This window comes from Schistocerca gregaria, chromosome 3 (assembly GCF_023897955.1).
Source record: "Schistocerca gregaria isolate iqSchGreg1 chromosome 3, iqSchGreg1.2, whole genome shotgun sequence".
In the NCBI taxonomy this organism is placed as follows: Eukaryota; Metazoa; Arthropoda; class Insecta; order Orthoptera; family Acrididae; genus Schistocerca; species Schistocerca gregaria.
In genome coordinates this window covers 688,492,316-688,504,347 of record NC_064922.1, presented here as the reverse complement: position 1 = coordinate 688,504,347, position 12,032 = coordinate 688,492,316, and the positions used below count along the sequence as shown (strand labels likewise).

At 45.8% G+C, this 12,032-nt stretch overlaps 1 protein-coding gene across 3 annotated transcripts in view; it reads left to right on the top strand.

Annotated features, from left to right (window-relative positions):
- The window catches only part of LOC126356200 (uncharacterized), an 878,454-nt gene that overhangs the window by 643,411 nt on the left and 223,011 nt on the right, over positions 1–12,032 (top strand). For all 3 annotated transcript variants that reach the window (XM_050007000.1, XM_050007001.1, XM_050007002.1), the window contains one exon: positions 9,512–10,229. In XM_050007000.1, coding sequence (XP_049862957.1) covers positions 9,512–10,229 — 718 coding nt within the window. The remainder of the gene's footprint in view (positions 1–9,511; positions 10,230–12,032) is intronic.

Sequence of the window (12,032 nt, the reverse complement as noted above, 5' to 3'; positions counted from 1 at the left end):
CACTCTCCACACTGGCTCTTCAGCTAGGAAGTGAGCAGTCTTTCAAACGTTTCCTACGTCCGTGCTTTGTAAAACTGCTCGCTCGAAACCACACTCGCGGCCGTGGCTAAAATCAACGCACTTTTACGATGAGCGGCGCGTATGGCAAATTACGCTAATACACTACTGGCCATTAAAATTGCTACACGAAGAAAAAATGCAGATGATAAACGGGTCAAATATATTCATTTTCACGCAATTTAGGTGCACAGATCCTGAGAAATCAATACCCAGAACAACCACCTCTGGCTGTAATAACGGCCTTGATACGCCTGGGCATTGAGTCAAACAGAGCTTGGATGGCGCGCCCATGAGGCTTCAACACGATACCACAGTTCATCAAGAGTAGTGACTGGCGTATTGTGACGAGCCAGTTGCTCGGCCACCATTGACCAGACGTTTTCAATTGGTGAGAGATCTGAAGATGTGCTGGCCAGGGCAGCAGTCGGACATTTTCTGTATCCAGAAAGGCCCGTACAGGACCTGCAAGATGCGGTCGTGCATTATCCTGCTGAAATGTACGGTTTCGCAGGGATCGAATGAAGGGTAGAGCCACGGGTCGTAACACATCTGAAATGTAACGTCCACTGTTCAAAGTGCCGTCAATGCAAACAAGAGGTGACTGAGACGTGTAACCAATGGCACACCATACCATCACGCCTGGAGATACGCCAGTATGGCGATAACAAATACACGCTTCCAATGTGCGTTCACCGCGATGTTGCCAAACACAGACGCGACCATCATGATGCTGTAAACAGAACCTGGATTCATCCGAGAAAATGACGTTTTGCCATTCGTGCACTCAGGCTCGTCGTTGAGTACACCATCGCAGGCGCTCCTGGCTGTGATGCAGCGTCAAGGGTAGCCCCAGCCATGGTCTCCGAGCTGATAATCCATGCTGCTGCAAACGTCGTCGAACTGTTCGTGCAGATGGTTGTTGCTTGCAAACGTCCCCATCTGTTGACTCAGGGGTCGAGACGTGGCTGCAGGATCCGTTATAGCCATGCAGATAAGATGCCTGTCATCTCTACTGCTAGTGATACGACGCCGTTGGGATGCAGCACGGCGTTCCGTATTACCCTCCTGAACCCACAGATTCCATATTCTGCTAACAGTCATTGGATCTCGACCGACGCGAGCAGCAATGTAGCGATACGATAAACCGCATTCGCGTTAGGGTACAATCCGACCTTTATCAAAGTCGGAAACGTGATGGTACGCATTTGTACTTACACGAGGAATCACAACAACGTTTCACCAGTTAACGCCGGTCAACTGCTTTTTGTGTAAGAGAAATCGGTTGGAAACTTTCCTCATGTCAGCACGTTCTAGGTGTCGCCATCGGCGCCAACCTTGTGTGAATCCTCTGAAAAGGTAATCATTTGCATATTACAGCACCTTCTTCCTTTCGGTTAAATTTTGCGTTTCTAGCACGTCATCTTCGTGCTGTAACAATTTTAATGGCCAATAGTGCAGTTACGTTGCACGCTGCTATGTTACAAATTAGAATTTGGAACCCTCTTGCGGAAGAGGGTCGAAACTTGCGTCAACGAAGAGGGTAAGTCGACAGAGTAACATTCTCGACTGCGTGACATGTAACACCTCAGCCGATATTGAGCACAGCATACAATTCGCAAACATTACCTTTCAGCACGCCCTGGTAATTTGATGATGGTAAAGAAACAGAATTATTACTCTCTGTATCTACCCTCAAAGTGATTTGTGGATGAGATGCCTCATTTTTAGCTGGCAATGTCTGTAGCTCATCCTGTTTACTCCGTTGTGAATGCTTTTTGTTTACAAATCTCGTAATCGCACTTCGTAGATTAATTACAGCTAACCGTTTTTGACTCTACTGAATCATCGTCAGAGATAAAAATCTAGAAAAGACGAATATGCAAAATTACTATTGAATATAAACAATTAACAAAAGAATTTAAAATACAAGATAAAGATAAAATTTAAAATATATCTAGTATCTTAATTACTGCCTTTTGAATAGTGAGATCTTTAATCCCATCTCACGGGTATGAGAAAGATTTGGGACCCCTATTTACACTGTTAGTATAGCTGTAACAGAGCAGAGGGTTAATCAATATCGGCCAGTAAACGTTTTCAATGGAATCAGCGGAGCAGTACGTCACATGATATGCTAAGAAGCGCGAATTCTGACCGCCGCCCCATATAACTTATGAGACGTCCTGCAAACTTCAAGGTTGGACGAAAGGAACGTTTCATACGTACAGATGTACTGTACATCGATACCGATATCTGATTTCTGTGCCCGGAGATAGAACTTTCAGCTTGGAAATCGACAGCAATTGGATTGCATCGAAAACATACACATACACGGCATGACGGGTGTAAGTGCACATATTTGTACTGGTGGCTGAGGACGATGTACTGAACAATATTACATCAGTATTTACGTCAGTTATAGAATAACAATTATACGTATTACAAGTCGTATGTTCTTATGTTGTATAGTAGCTCTAAGTACATGTGGCAAGGGCAAGCCATTAATGTTTACTTTCCGCTGCTAGTAAGACAGGTGTTGAAGTGTGGATGTGTAGACGCAAAAAGATTTGTCTATACTGCCAGACGTAGTCCACTTACGGTGCAGTACGACTGTGTAGAAAAGATCAAATCCTAAAGCTGGTGACGTATTGTGAAAAGACTGTTCAGTGTGGGGAAAAACAACCAATACATTGATGTATGTACGTATTAAGGTACCACATATAAAAATATCTACACTTATACCTGTTACGCCCTATATAATTGTCTGGATATAGAAATAAAAAGGGAAGAAACAATAATTTTTTTCCCATATTGAAGAAGTAAGTGTTTAACGCACCTAAGAAATGTTACGTGTCCCGGACCTGAAATGAAATGAAATCTCGTGTGGGGAGGGACTCCGGGCAGGTAAACCTGGTCGCCTGGTGCTAGTCTTACTGCACTTGGCCTTTTCTTTTTTGTGAGATTTCTTCATGCAGTTCGTATTTTACACAAAGTGTCGTGTGAATAAGTTCGAAACTGAAGGAAAACAACTCAGTTTCTAACTTCGTGCGGAAAAATGGCTCAGCATCGCTGTCTTTAACCGGAGCTCTCAAAACTGAAGGTTTTATGTTTGGACTTTTTTCCACGTTGTGCTCATTCTATATCATCTTAGAAGTTACCTTCCCGCCACTGGCACTTTCAATATGCTTCAAGAAAACAATAAATGTTACCACCATAAACCTAAGCTTAACTGTACCCGAAAATCCTGCACAAGTGATGTAATAATGTGAAATGTTCGAGCTCCGTAGCGCATATGAAAGATGTCTTAATTTTCAGGGAACATAATGTCATGCGTAAAACAATACAATCATTAAGCAATATTACAACTGAAACGTAATATCGAAACAAGTTTCAGATCTTACCCATTTTTAAAATTGTGAATATTGAAAATGAGGAAGGGAGGAACAAAATTAGTTTCTATAGTAAACTACTGTTCTTCGAATAGAATGAAGAAGAAAATCCCCAGTTCAAATCCTAAGGATTACGCGATGCCTTCAGATCGCCGTGTCACCTTCTGTTAGTGCCGTTACTTGGATGTGGTATAGATAACCATATCACTCTGCCAGCTGTTGTCAGGATTCCTAAGCTTAGGATACGCTGATGCCATTTGTGCTACAGCTTCTCTCGTCGTACATTAGCAGCAAATCACAGCGGAGCTGAACCAAACGCACCCAGTCTTACCGGAGCACACAACATGCAGCATCGCAGGTCCGATCCGGCCGTGGTACCAAGCTGATTCGTGTTTAGACGGAGCGACCAAAGTCGCCATGCCGAAACTTGAGCTGTAAGTGGCTGCTAAAAGGTCATTTTAGCCTTCTTCGATCTCAAAAACGTCGGTGTTGAGAATGTTACATCAACATCGATTGCACCCGTACCATATTACTGTGCACCAGGTATTGCATGGCGACGACTTTGAACGTCGTGTACAGTTCTGCCTCTGGGCACAAGAGAAATTATGGGACGGTGACAGATTTTTTACGTGTTCTATTTAGCGACGAACCGTCATTCACCAACAGCGGTAACATAAACCGGCATAATATGCACTATTGGGCAACGGAAAATCCACGATGGCTGCGGCAAGTGGAACATCAGCGACCTTGGCGGGTTAATGTATGGTGCGGCATTATGGGAGGAAGGATAATTGGATCCCATTTTATCGATGGCAATCTAAATGGTGCAATGTATGCTGATTTCCAACGTAATATTCTACCGATGTTACTACAAGATATTTCACTGCATGACAAAATGGCGATGTACCTCCAACATGATGGATGTCCGGCACATAGCTCGCGTGCGGTTGAAGCGGTATTCAACAGCATCTTTCATGACAGGTGGATTGGTCGTCGAAGCACCATACCATGGCCCGCACGTTCACCGGATCTGACGTCCGTAGATTTCTTTCTGTGGGGAAAGTTGAAGGATATTTACTATCGTGATCCACCGACAACGCCTGACAACATGCGTCAGCGCATTGTCAATGCATGTGCGAACATTACGGAAGACGAACTACTCGCTGTTGAGAGGAATGTTGTTACAGGTATTGCCAAATGCATTTAGGTTGACGGACATAATTTTGAGCATTTAATGCATTAATGTGGTATTTATAGGTAATCACGCTGTAACAGCATGTGTTCTCAGAAATGATAAGTTCAGAAAGGTACATGTATCACATTGGAACAACCGAAATAAAATGTTCAAACGTACCTACGTTATGTATTTTAATTTAAAAAACCTACCTGCTACCAACTGTTCGTCTAAAATTGTGAGACATAATGTTTGTGACTACTACAGCGCCACCTATCACAAAGCGAAAAAAGCGGTCCAAGTAAAACATTCATATTTCTTTACGTACTACATGAATATCTAATAAAAAATGGTGGTTCCTATTTTAAAAAATGCAGTTGATATCCGTTTGACATATGGCAGCGCCATCTAGCGTGCCAACCATAGCGTCATCTGGTTTCCCCCTTCAAGTTAGACAAGTTTCATTCTTTGTAGTTTTTTTTCGTTTGACGCTTATTTCGTGATATATTTGGCCCGGTCACGATCAATGTACCACCATGTATATCAGTTTAATGATTATTTGGTCCGCATGTTGCACTAAGCTGGTAAATCAGCCGAGTCTTGGCGAGCCATAGCAGCAGCGGGCGTCCTGTTAACTGGTAGTTGGAGACACCATACGGACTGCCTAACTATAATTCTGAGAGCCCATTCCCAATGGTCAGCTGACGCTCTGCCGACCATTGTACCGTAGGCGCCGCTGTGTCGGTGGGCAGGATGACTTTTACGCTGAAACTGGGCAAGCGCCCAGCGGATGGACTGCGCAGAATATCTTGCAGCAAAGTGGAATAAAAAAGCAACTGGGACTGAAGGAGAGCGGTGCGTTACTTCACGCAGCGTGCTATGTAACCAAACTGCCGTCGCAGTGTTTACTGGCTGCAGGCCGGACACTAGTAATAAAAGAACAGTTCGGGCGGTCGGAAGGGCAGATAACAGCTTGTCAGTTCCGTGGGAGTGTAAAACTTGCGGAATGCTGAGCCTGCTTTGAAAAAAGCCGGTGAAACTTTCTCTCGCCGGGACACGGAGGTTGTTGACACGGTTTCTGAAGCCGAGAACGGGTCTAAAAAAGAAGACGGAGTTCGTAACCGTTTCCCACGAAAAGGAATTGTGGGCTTGCTGCCTTCTGCTGAGCAGTAGCATTTCCCTAGAGCAGGATTTTGTTATCAGATAGTGAAAATTTGTGTAACCTGGAAAAATGAGAGGGTGGATTGCGGGTAGATTAAGTTTTCAGAGGAGATAGGGCAAGTTTTGTTACGTACCATCCCACTGGAAGCCCACCTAACAAACTTTATGATTGGCAAATAAGTATTTTTGGAGGCTTTTCTACAGAGCTAAGAGGAACGTTATAACAGCGACAATTACTTATTCTTATCACTCCCTTCTTGTGGACTTCTGGCCGAGGTTTTGAGCCTTACTGATGAAAGAGACCCTCTAACACTTGGGACTCCGTCTTCTACACTAGCATTTCACTTTCATACTAGAGAACTGTCCACGGGAGGCTATCTTCGTTCTGAGATTTCGACATTGGCGTTCGATCCGGTGGCCAGTGGACAGACTCTCCCTTCTCGTGACGACGAATCAGTTTTAAGTGCACGCTGGAAATGGGAATGTGAGATGAGAGTGACCAGACAGTTTTTTCGAAATATGAGGGGACCTTGATGGAATTTAGCTTGATGTTTGATAGATCACTTATTATTCAAGCTGTTGCGATTCCTGCATGGGATTTCCATTTACCGTACAGTAGATTGATGCCATCATAATACAGAGCTGTATCTTTGATTTACTTTTGTGGAGCGCAGATTAAGAACCAGATTCTTTTCACTACTCCTTCCCCGTCGGCTTCACCTTTCAGTGGTTACATTTAGTTGACCTTATTGCAAGGATTTTGTGTTCCAATGTTCCCTTATCTCTGTTGGTTTGACTATTTATACTGTTATTTCTCGATCATGTTTGTGTTTCCCTTTTTGCGTTTCTGAACAAGTTATAAAGTAGACCCATCTTTGTTTTCAGTAGATAGATGAACCCCACAACTCGCTTTACTCAGAGTGATTTTCTCAATGACGACATCCTCGACTCATTTGTCAGAGCAATTTATCCTTAAATCGTTTCCGTTGTGCCCAGTTTATCACTTAATATGTGAATAGTTGGAAGCGGGGGAGGAATCTGCATGTCGGGAGGGGGTTCATTCGATACACATGATTGACGCTGTTTAGAATTAGTCACAGCGCAGTGGTATCGTGCATTGAGTTGTGCGAAGTGGTTGGAGTCTTGCCTCATTACCGTCGGAAGTTGTTAGCAGCCAGCTGGGGTTAGTGTTTCAGCAGTGCACCTATTCATATCCGGTGGTGGCTCTCGAAATGTTTGACAGCAGCTGGATTGCTAAAGCTAAACTAAACGTCTTACGAACAAACGAAATGCCCCAAGGGTACCGAGCTACCGCCGTCTCATCCTCAACCAATAGACGTTGCTGGGTGTGGATACGGAGGAGCATGTGGTCAGCACACCGTTCTCTCGGCCATTATCAGTTTTCGTGAGCGGAGCTGTTGGTTGTCAGTCAAGTAGCTCTTCCGGAAAATGCCTGACAGGGGCCGAGAGCACCACGCTTGTGAACGGCACTCGCCAGACCCAGACGGTCACCCATCCAAGAGCTAGCCGAGTCCGACAGCGCTTTTACTTCGGTGATCTGACGGGAACCGGTGTCCCCAGTGCGGCAAGACCGTTGGACGGATAGGCTGCTACAGGGCTTTGATTTTTGGCTTTAGAGGGCTTTATTGTTGTCTTTAGATTAGTGAGAAGTGCAACTCAGCCTCAAAGATCAGTGTTATATCGGTGACCCTTATTTAGAGCGACTGTACTGTTACTTTTATGGCGAATGTGAAAGACCAGTCAGTATAGAAATAACCAAAGCTTATGTGACACAAACTTAGATTACTTTGTGCCACTGTAAACAAGGAAACTATGGACTTAGGCTCAACAGGAGAAAGCGTGCAGGGCAATAAACGTTTCCGATCAAATATACGCGCAAAATTTATCTCGCGCGGCGCTGGTCGCAAGAGCCCGTTGGTTCTTGCCGTGGGCGTGAATTGGAGTTCTCCGATGTCACGGTAGTTCCGAGTACAGACGAAAGAAACGTTAGAAGTACGGAAATACGAGGGTGAGTCAAATGAAAACATTAAATTTGTATTAACAAATCCAAATTTCACGCCATTATCCTGTAAGTTGGTAAGCGTGCTACAAACAACGTGCAGAATGGCCTGTAGGTGGCAGCACAGTGCACATGCACACATACCTTCGCAGTATCAGTATAAAGATGGCGTCCCCACTTGCATCAGGGAAGAACGGCGTTCTGTTATTCGGGTTTTGCGTAGTGAAGGTGTGAAACCTATTGAAATTCATCGGCGAATGAAGGTTCAGTACGATGAAGAGTGCCTGTCAGAGCAGCAAGTCTACAAATGGAGTACGAAGTTCGCGAATGGTGTGACTTCAGTGGAAGATGCGCCTCTTCCAGATCAGGCACAACGAGTTGTGACTCCACAGAACATTGCAGCAGTTGAAGCCATAGCGAAGGAAAACCGCCGAGTGACACTGAAGGACATTGCAGCATGTTTACAGATTAGTAAAAAAAAAAAAATTGTTCAAATGGCTCTGAGCACTATGGGACTTAACATCTGTGGTCATCAGTCCCCTAGAACTTAGAACTACTCAAACCTAACTAACCTAAGGACAACACACACATCCATGCCCGAGGCAGGATTCGAACATGCGACCGTTGCAGTCGCGCGGTTCCGGACTGAGCGCCTAGAACCGCGAGACCACCGCGGCCGGCACAGATTAGTCATGGGTCAGCACACAGCATTATGCATGATGTGCTCCAGTTTTAGAAAGTGTCTGCAAGATGGGTGCAACGGCAGCTGACTGCTGAAGTGAGATAAGGACGTGTTGATGCTTGTGAAGAACTTCTTCGGCGCTTTGAACGAGAAGGTAATGCCTTCCTTGCAAGAATCGTTTCTGGGGACGAAACTTCGGTTCACTTCCACCAACCGGAAACGAAGAGAGCGAGCAGGAATGGCGCCACTCCCCATTAGCAAAACCAAAGAAGTTTCTAACAGAACCATCAGCAGGGAAGGTTATGCTGGCTCTCTTTTGGGACGAAAAAGGCGCCATTTTGGAGCATTACATGCCTAGAGCGACCGCTGTCACCAGTGCATCATACACAGATCTCCTAAAAAATCATCTGCAGCCTGCAATCAAATCAAAGCGACGTGGATTGCTGTCAGCAGGTGTCCTTTCGCAACATGACAATTCAAGGCCCCACACTGCCCGTACAACAGTTGCAACAATCACATACCTGCATTTAGAGTGTCTTCCTCAGCCACCATACTTACCAGACCTTGCCCCAAGTAATTTCCACGTGTTGGGACCACTCAAAGACATAAGTATTTGCGCGGACTACCGAAAGAATTTTTTTTCTAAGGGAATTTGTGCACTTTGTAACGCTGGAGAACTTGCATTGCGCGTGGGGGAGATTATGTTGAAAAGTGATACAGCTTTGTACCACTACTGCACAATAAATAATACTTAAAGGAATATTTAAGGTTTTCATTTGACTCACCCTCGTACATTTAAATAAAAGCAGAAAAATATCTAGTCTTAATAACGAAATATACTGAAACAGTTACCAAAAGAAAGATTGTCAACAGTGTGCGAAGTTGTTAGTGTTCATACGATTGAAAAAAAAAACAGAGGTTATGCATGTAGCAGCGATCGTTAATAATACATAGAATTAGAGAACTAGTAATAGCTTCACAAGGCGTGCCCCACCGCTGAGGACGACTGTCTTCTCTGCTCGCAGACTGACGCAGCCCTCGAACGACAAGCGCAAGTCGATCCTGGAGTGCGACGTGACGGCGTACGAGCTGATCGCCAAGTACCTGAAGGGCGGGCCCGACAGGCGGCGGATGGCGCCGTCGCTGTCGGCGGCGGGCTCCGTCGAGGACCTGCTCGTCGACGACGACGACCTGAGTGACCGGCTCAGCGACAACGCGCTCGACGAAGATTCGCCGGCGGCGTCCGGCGCGCGCTACAACAACAACCGCAACACTAACCACAACCGCAACAAGACTGACATCAACAGCAACGTGGGCCGCGCCGACAGGCCGACGAGGTCGGGCCGGTCGCCGGCAGCCGCGGCTGGGGTGACCATCGCGGGCCAGCGCATCCGCCTCTTCAACGGCTCCTCTCCGGCGTACTCCCCGCGCTCGTCGCAGGAGCGCCACGACGGGGAGTTCGTCAGCGACGAGGACGCCGAAGAGGACGAGGCCAACAGGGGCGACTTCCGGTTCACCAACCTCAACTTCGGCCGCAGCTCGCCTCCGCCGCAGCCGGCGGCGACGCAGGCTCAGTACCACCTGTTCCAGCACGGCCACCACCAGCAGCAGCAGCTGCTGCAGCCGCCGCGGGGCAGCCTGCAGACGGCTAGGTCCACCGAGCAGGCGTCGCTTATACCGCGGCCCAGGCGGCCGCCGCGCCGGCAGAAGTCCGCGCCGGAGCCGCAGCAGCCTCCCCGGCAGGTCAGTCACAACGAGCCGTCGCCCTTCCTACCGGTTCCATTCCGTCTTCCAACCCACTCACTCCTACCCTCTGCTGCTTGTAGTCACCTAATTATTCTGCAGCGCTCGAGATCAACATTCAAAAGAGTAAATACCGAATCAGAGGCTCACTTCACCGTAGTCACGAATTTTCCCCTTCACATCGTTGTATTTAAGTTTGAAATACAAACAAATTGCGTTTTTGTTTAAAATTTTCTCGGTGTTCAGGTCTTGTCAGATTGCAGTTAAAACTCGAGTTTTCGAACATTAACATTCTCTTCTTCAGGAGATGACTGCCGGGCACTTTTTTTCTTTCCTTAATTGTTATTTCATCCACCCCTCACACCCTGCGGGCGGGGGTGCCGGGTGAGGGAGGGGGAATGGGAGTGGTAGTGGTACAAATAATCCGCTCTTCAACAAGTACAGCTCAACGCCAACTTAAACGCTAAAACAAAACAACAAGTAGACATATGTGCAATGAATTTAAAATCATTCGAAAAGGTGACGTGAGTGGGAGAATGTAAAATATTGTAATAGTGTACTGATGAACTGTTTAGCAACAGTCAAAAGCCGGCCGGTGTGGCCGTGCTGCTCTAGGCGCTTCATTCTGGAACCGCATGACAGCTACGGTCGCAGGTTCGAATCCTGCCTCGGGCATGGATGTGTGCGATGTCCTTAGGTTAGTTAGGTTTAAGTAGTTCTAAGTTCTAGGGGACTGATGACCACAGATGTTAAGTCCCATAGTGCTCAGAGCCATTTGAGGACTGAGGACTGATTGTACCAGGAGCAAAGTATATTTACTGCATAGTGGTGTTCAAACTTGTGGTTGATCGGTGGAGTTTCTATTAGCGTGACGTCATCCACTAGGCGTCAGTAAACCTACACACGCACCATCAGATCGACCTACCGACCGACAAACTTGACTTGTGTAGCCGTTTTGACGGACCGAACGACGAACTTTCCTTGTCGGGAAGTCGCGCGTGTAGTACCACCCGACGGCCGACCTCTCCCCTCTCCCCTCTCCCACTCCAGCACTCCACGCAATAAACTGTGCCGTCAATAGTGCTGTCATGCCAACCACCCGACGGAAGTTCCTCTTCTGTCACTGTGTCCAGGATTCAATGCTGATATAATAGATACGACAGGATGAGAGACAGTGTGTCTGGAGAAAGTTAAAGACTGCAGCTGTTTGTGCGACACGTCGTGAGAGGAGTACAGCAATAGACACTCAAGTAATGAAGCACTTTTTTTTTATTTTTTAAAGAACCCATTACGCTTTCTTGTGGCACAGAGAGAGAATAAGAGTCCGTCGACTTACCGGACATCAAATTTAAAAACGAAATTATCGACATTCAATGGAAGTTAAATCGTAAAACATACTTTCTTCATTGTTACAAGTGTTAAAAAAAGTCCAGCCTATATCCAAGACCTTTGCTATGAAGAGCAAGGTGTGGGATTTTGTTCACAATTGTAACAGTTACTTTACTTCTCACGTATCTGTAGTATTTATTAGACGATGCTCGTCGCCACCATGCCTAGTCTTTCTTACACGAATTTGATACGAGTTTCTTAAACTTACACATGATATTTTATGCTACATAAATAAATTAATTAATAACTTTTAAATGAACGTCTTTTATTTTATTTATTTTGCTTTACTGTGATGTATTTCCTCAGTCAACTATAAATCTCGTTGCAGGTTTCAGGAATCATTTTAGTTAATAGTTGTGGGGATACAAAAGCACTGAATCTGAGGTCCTCTTAAGTTCTACCGGTGCCTAAAAA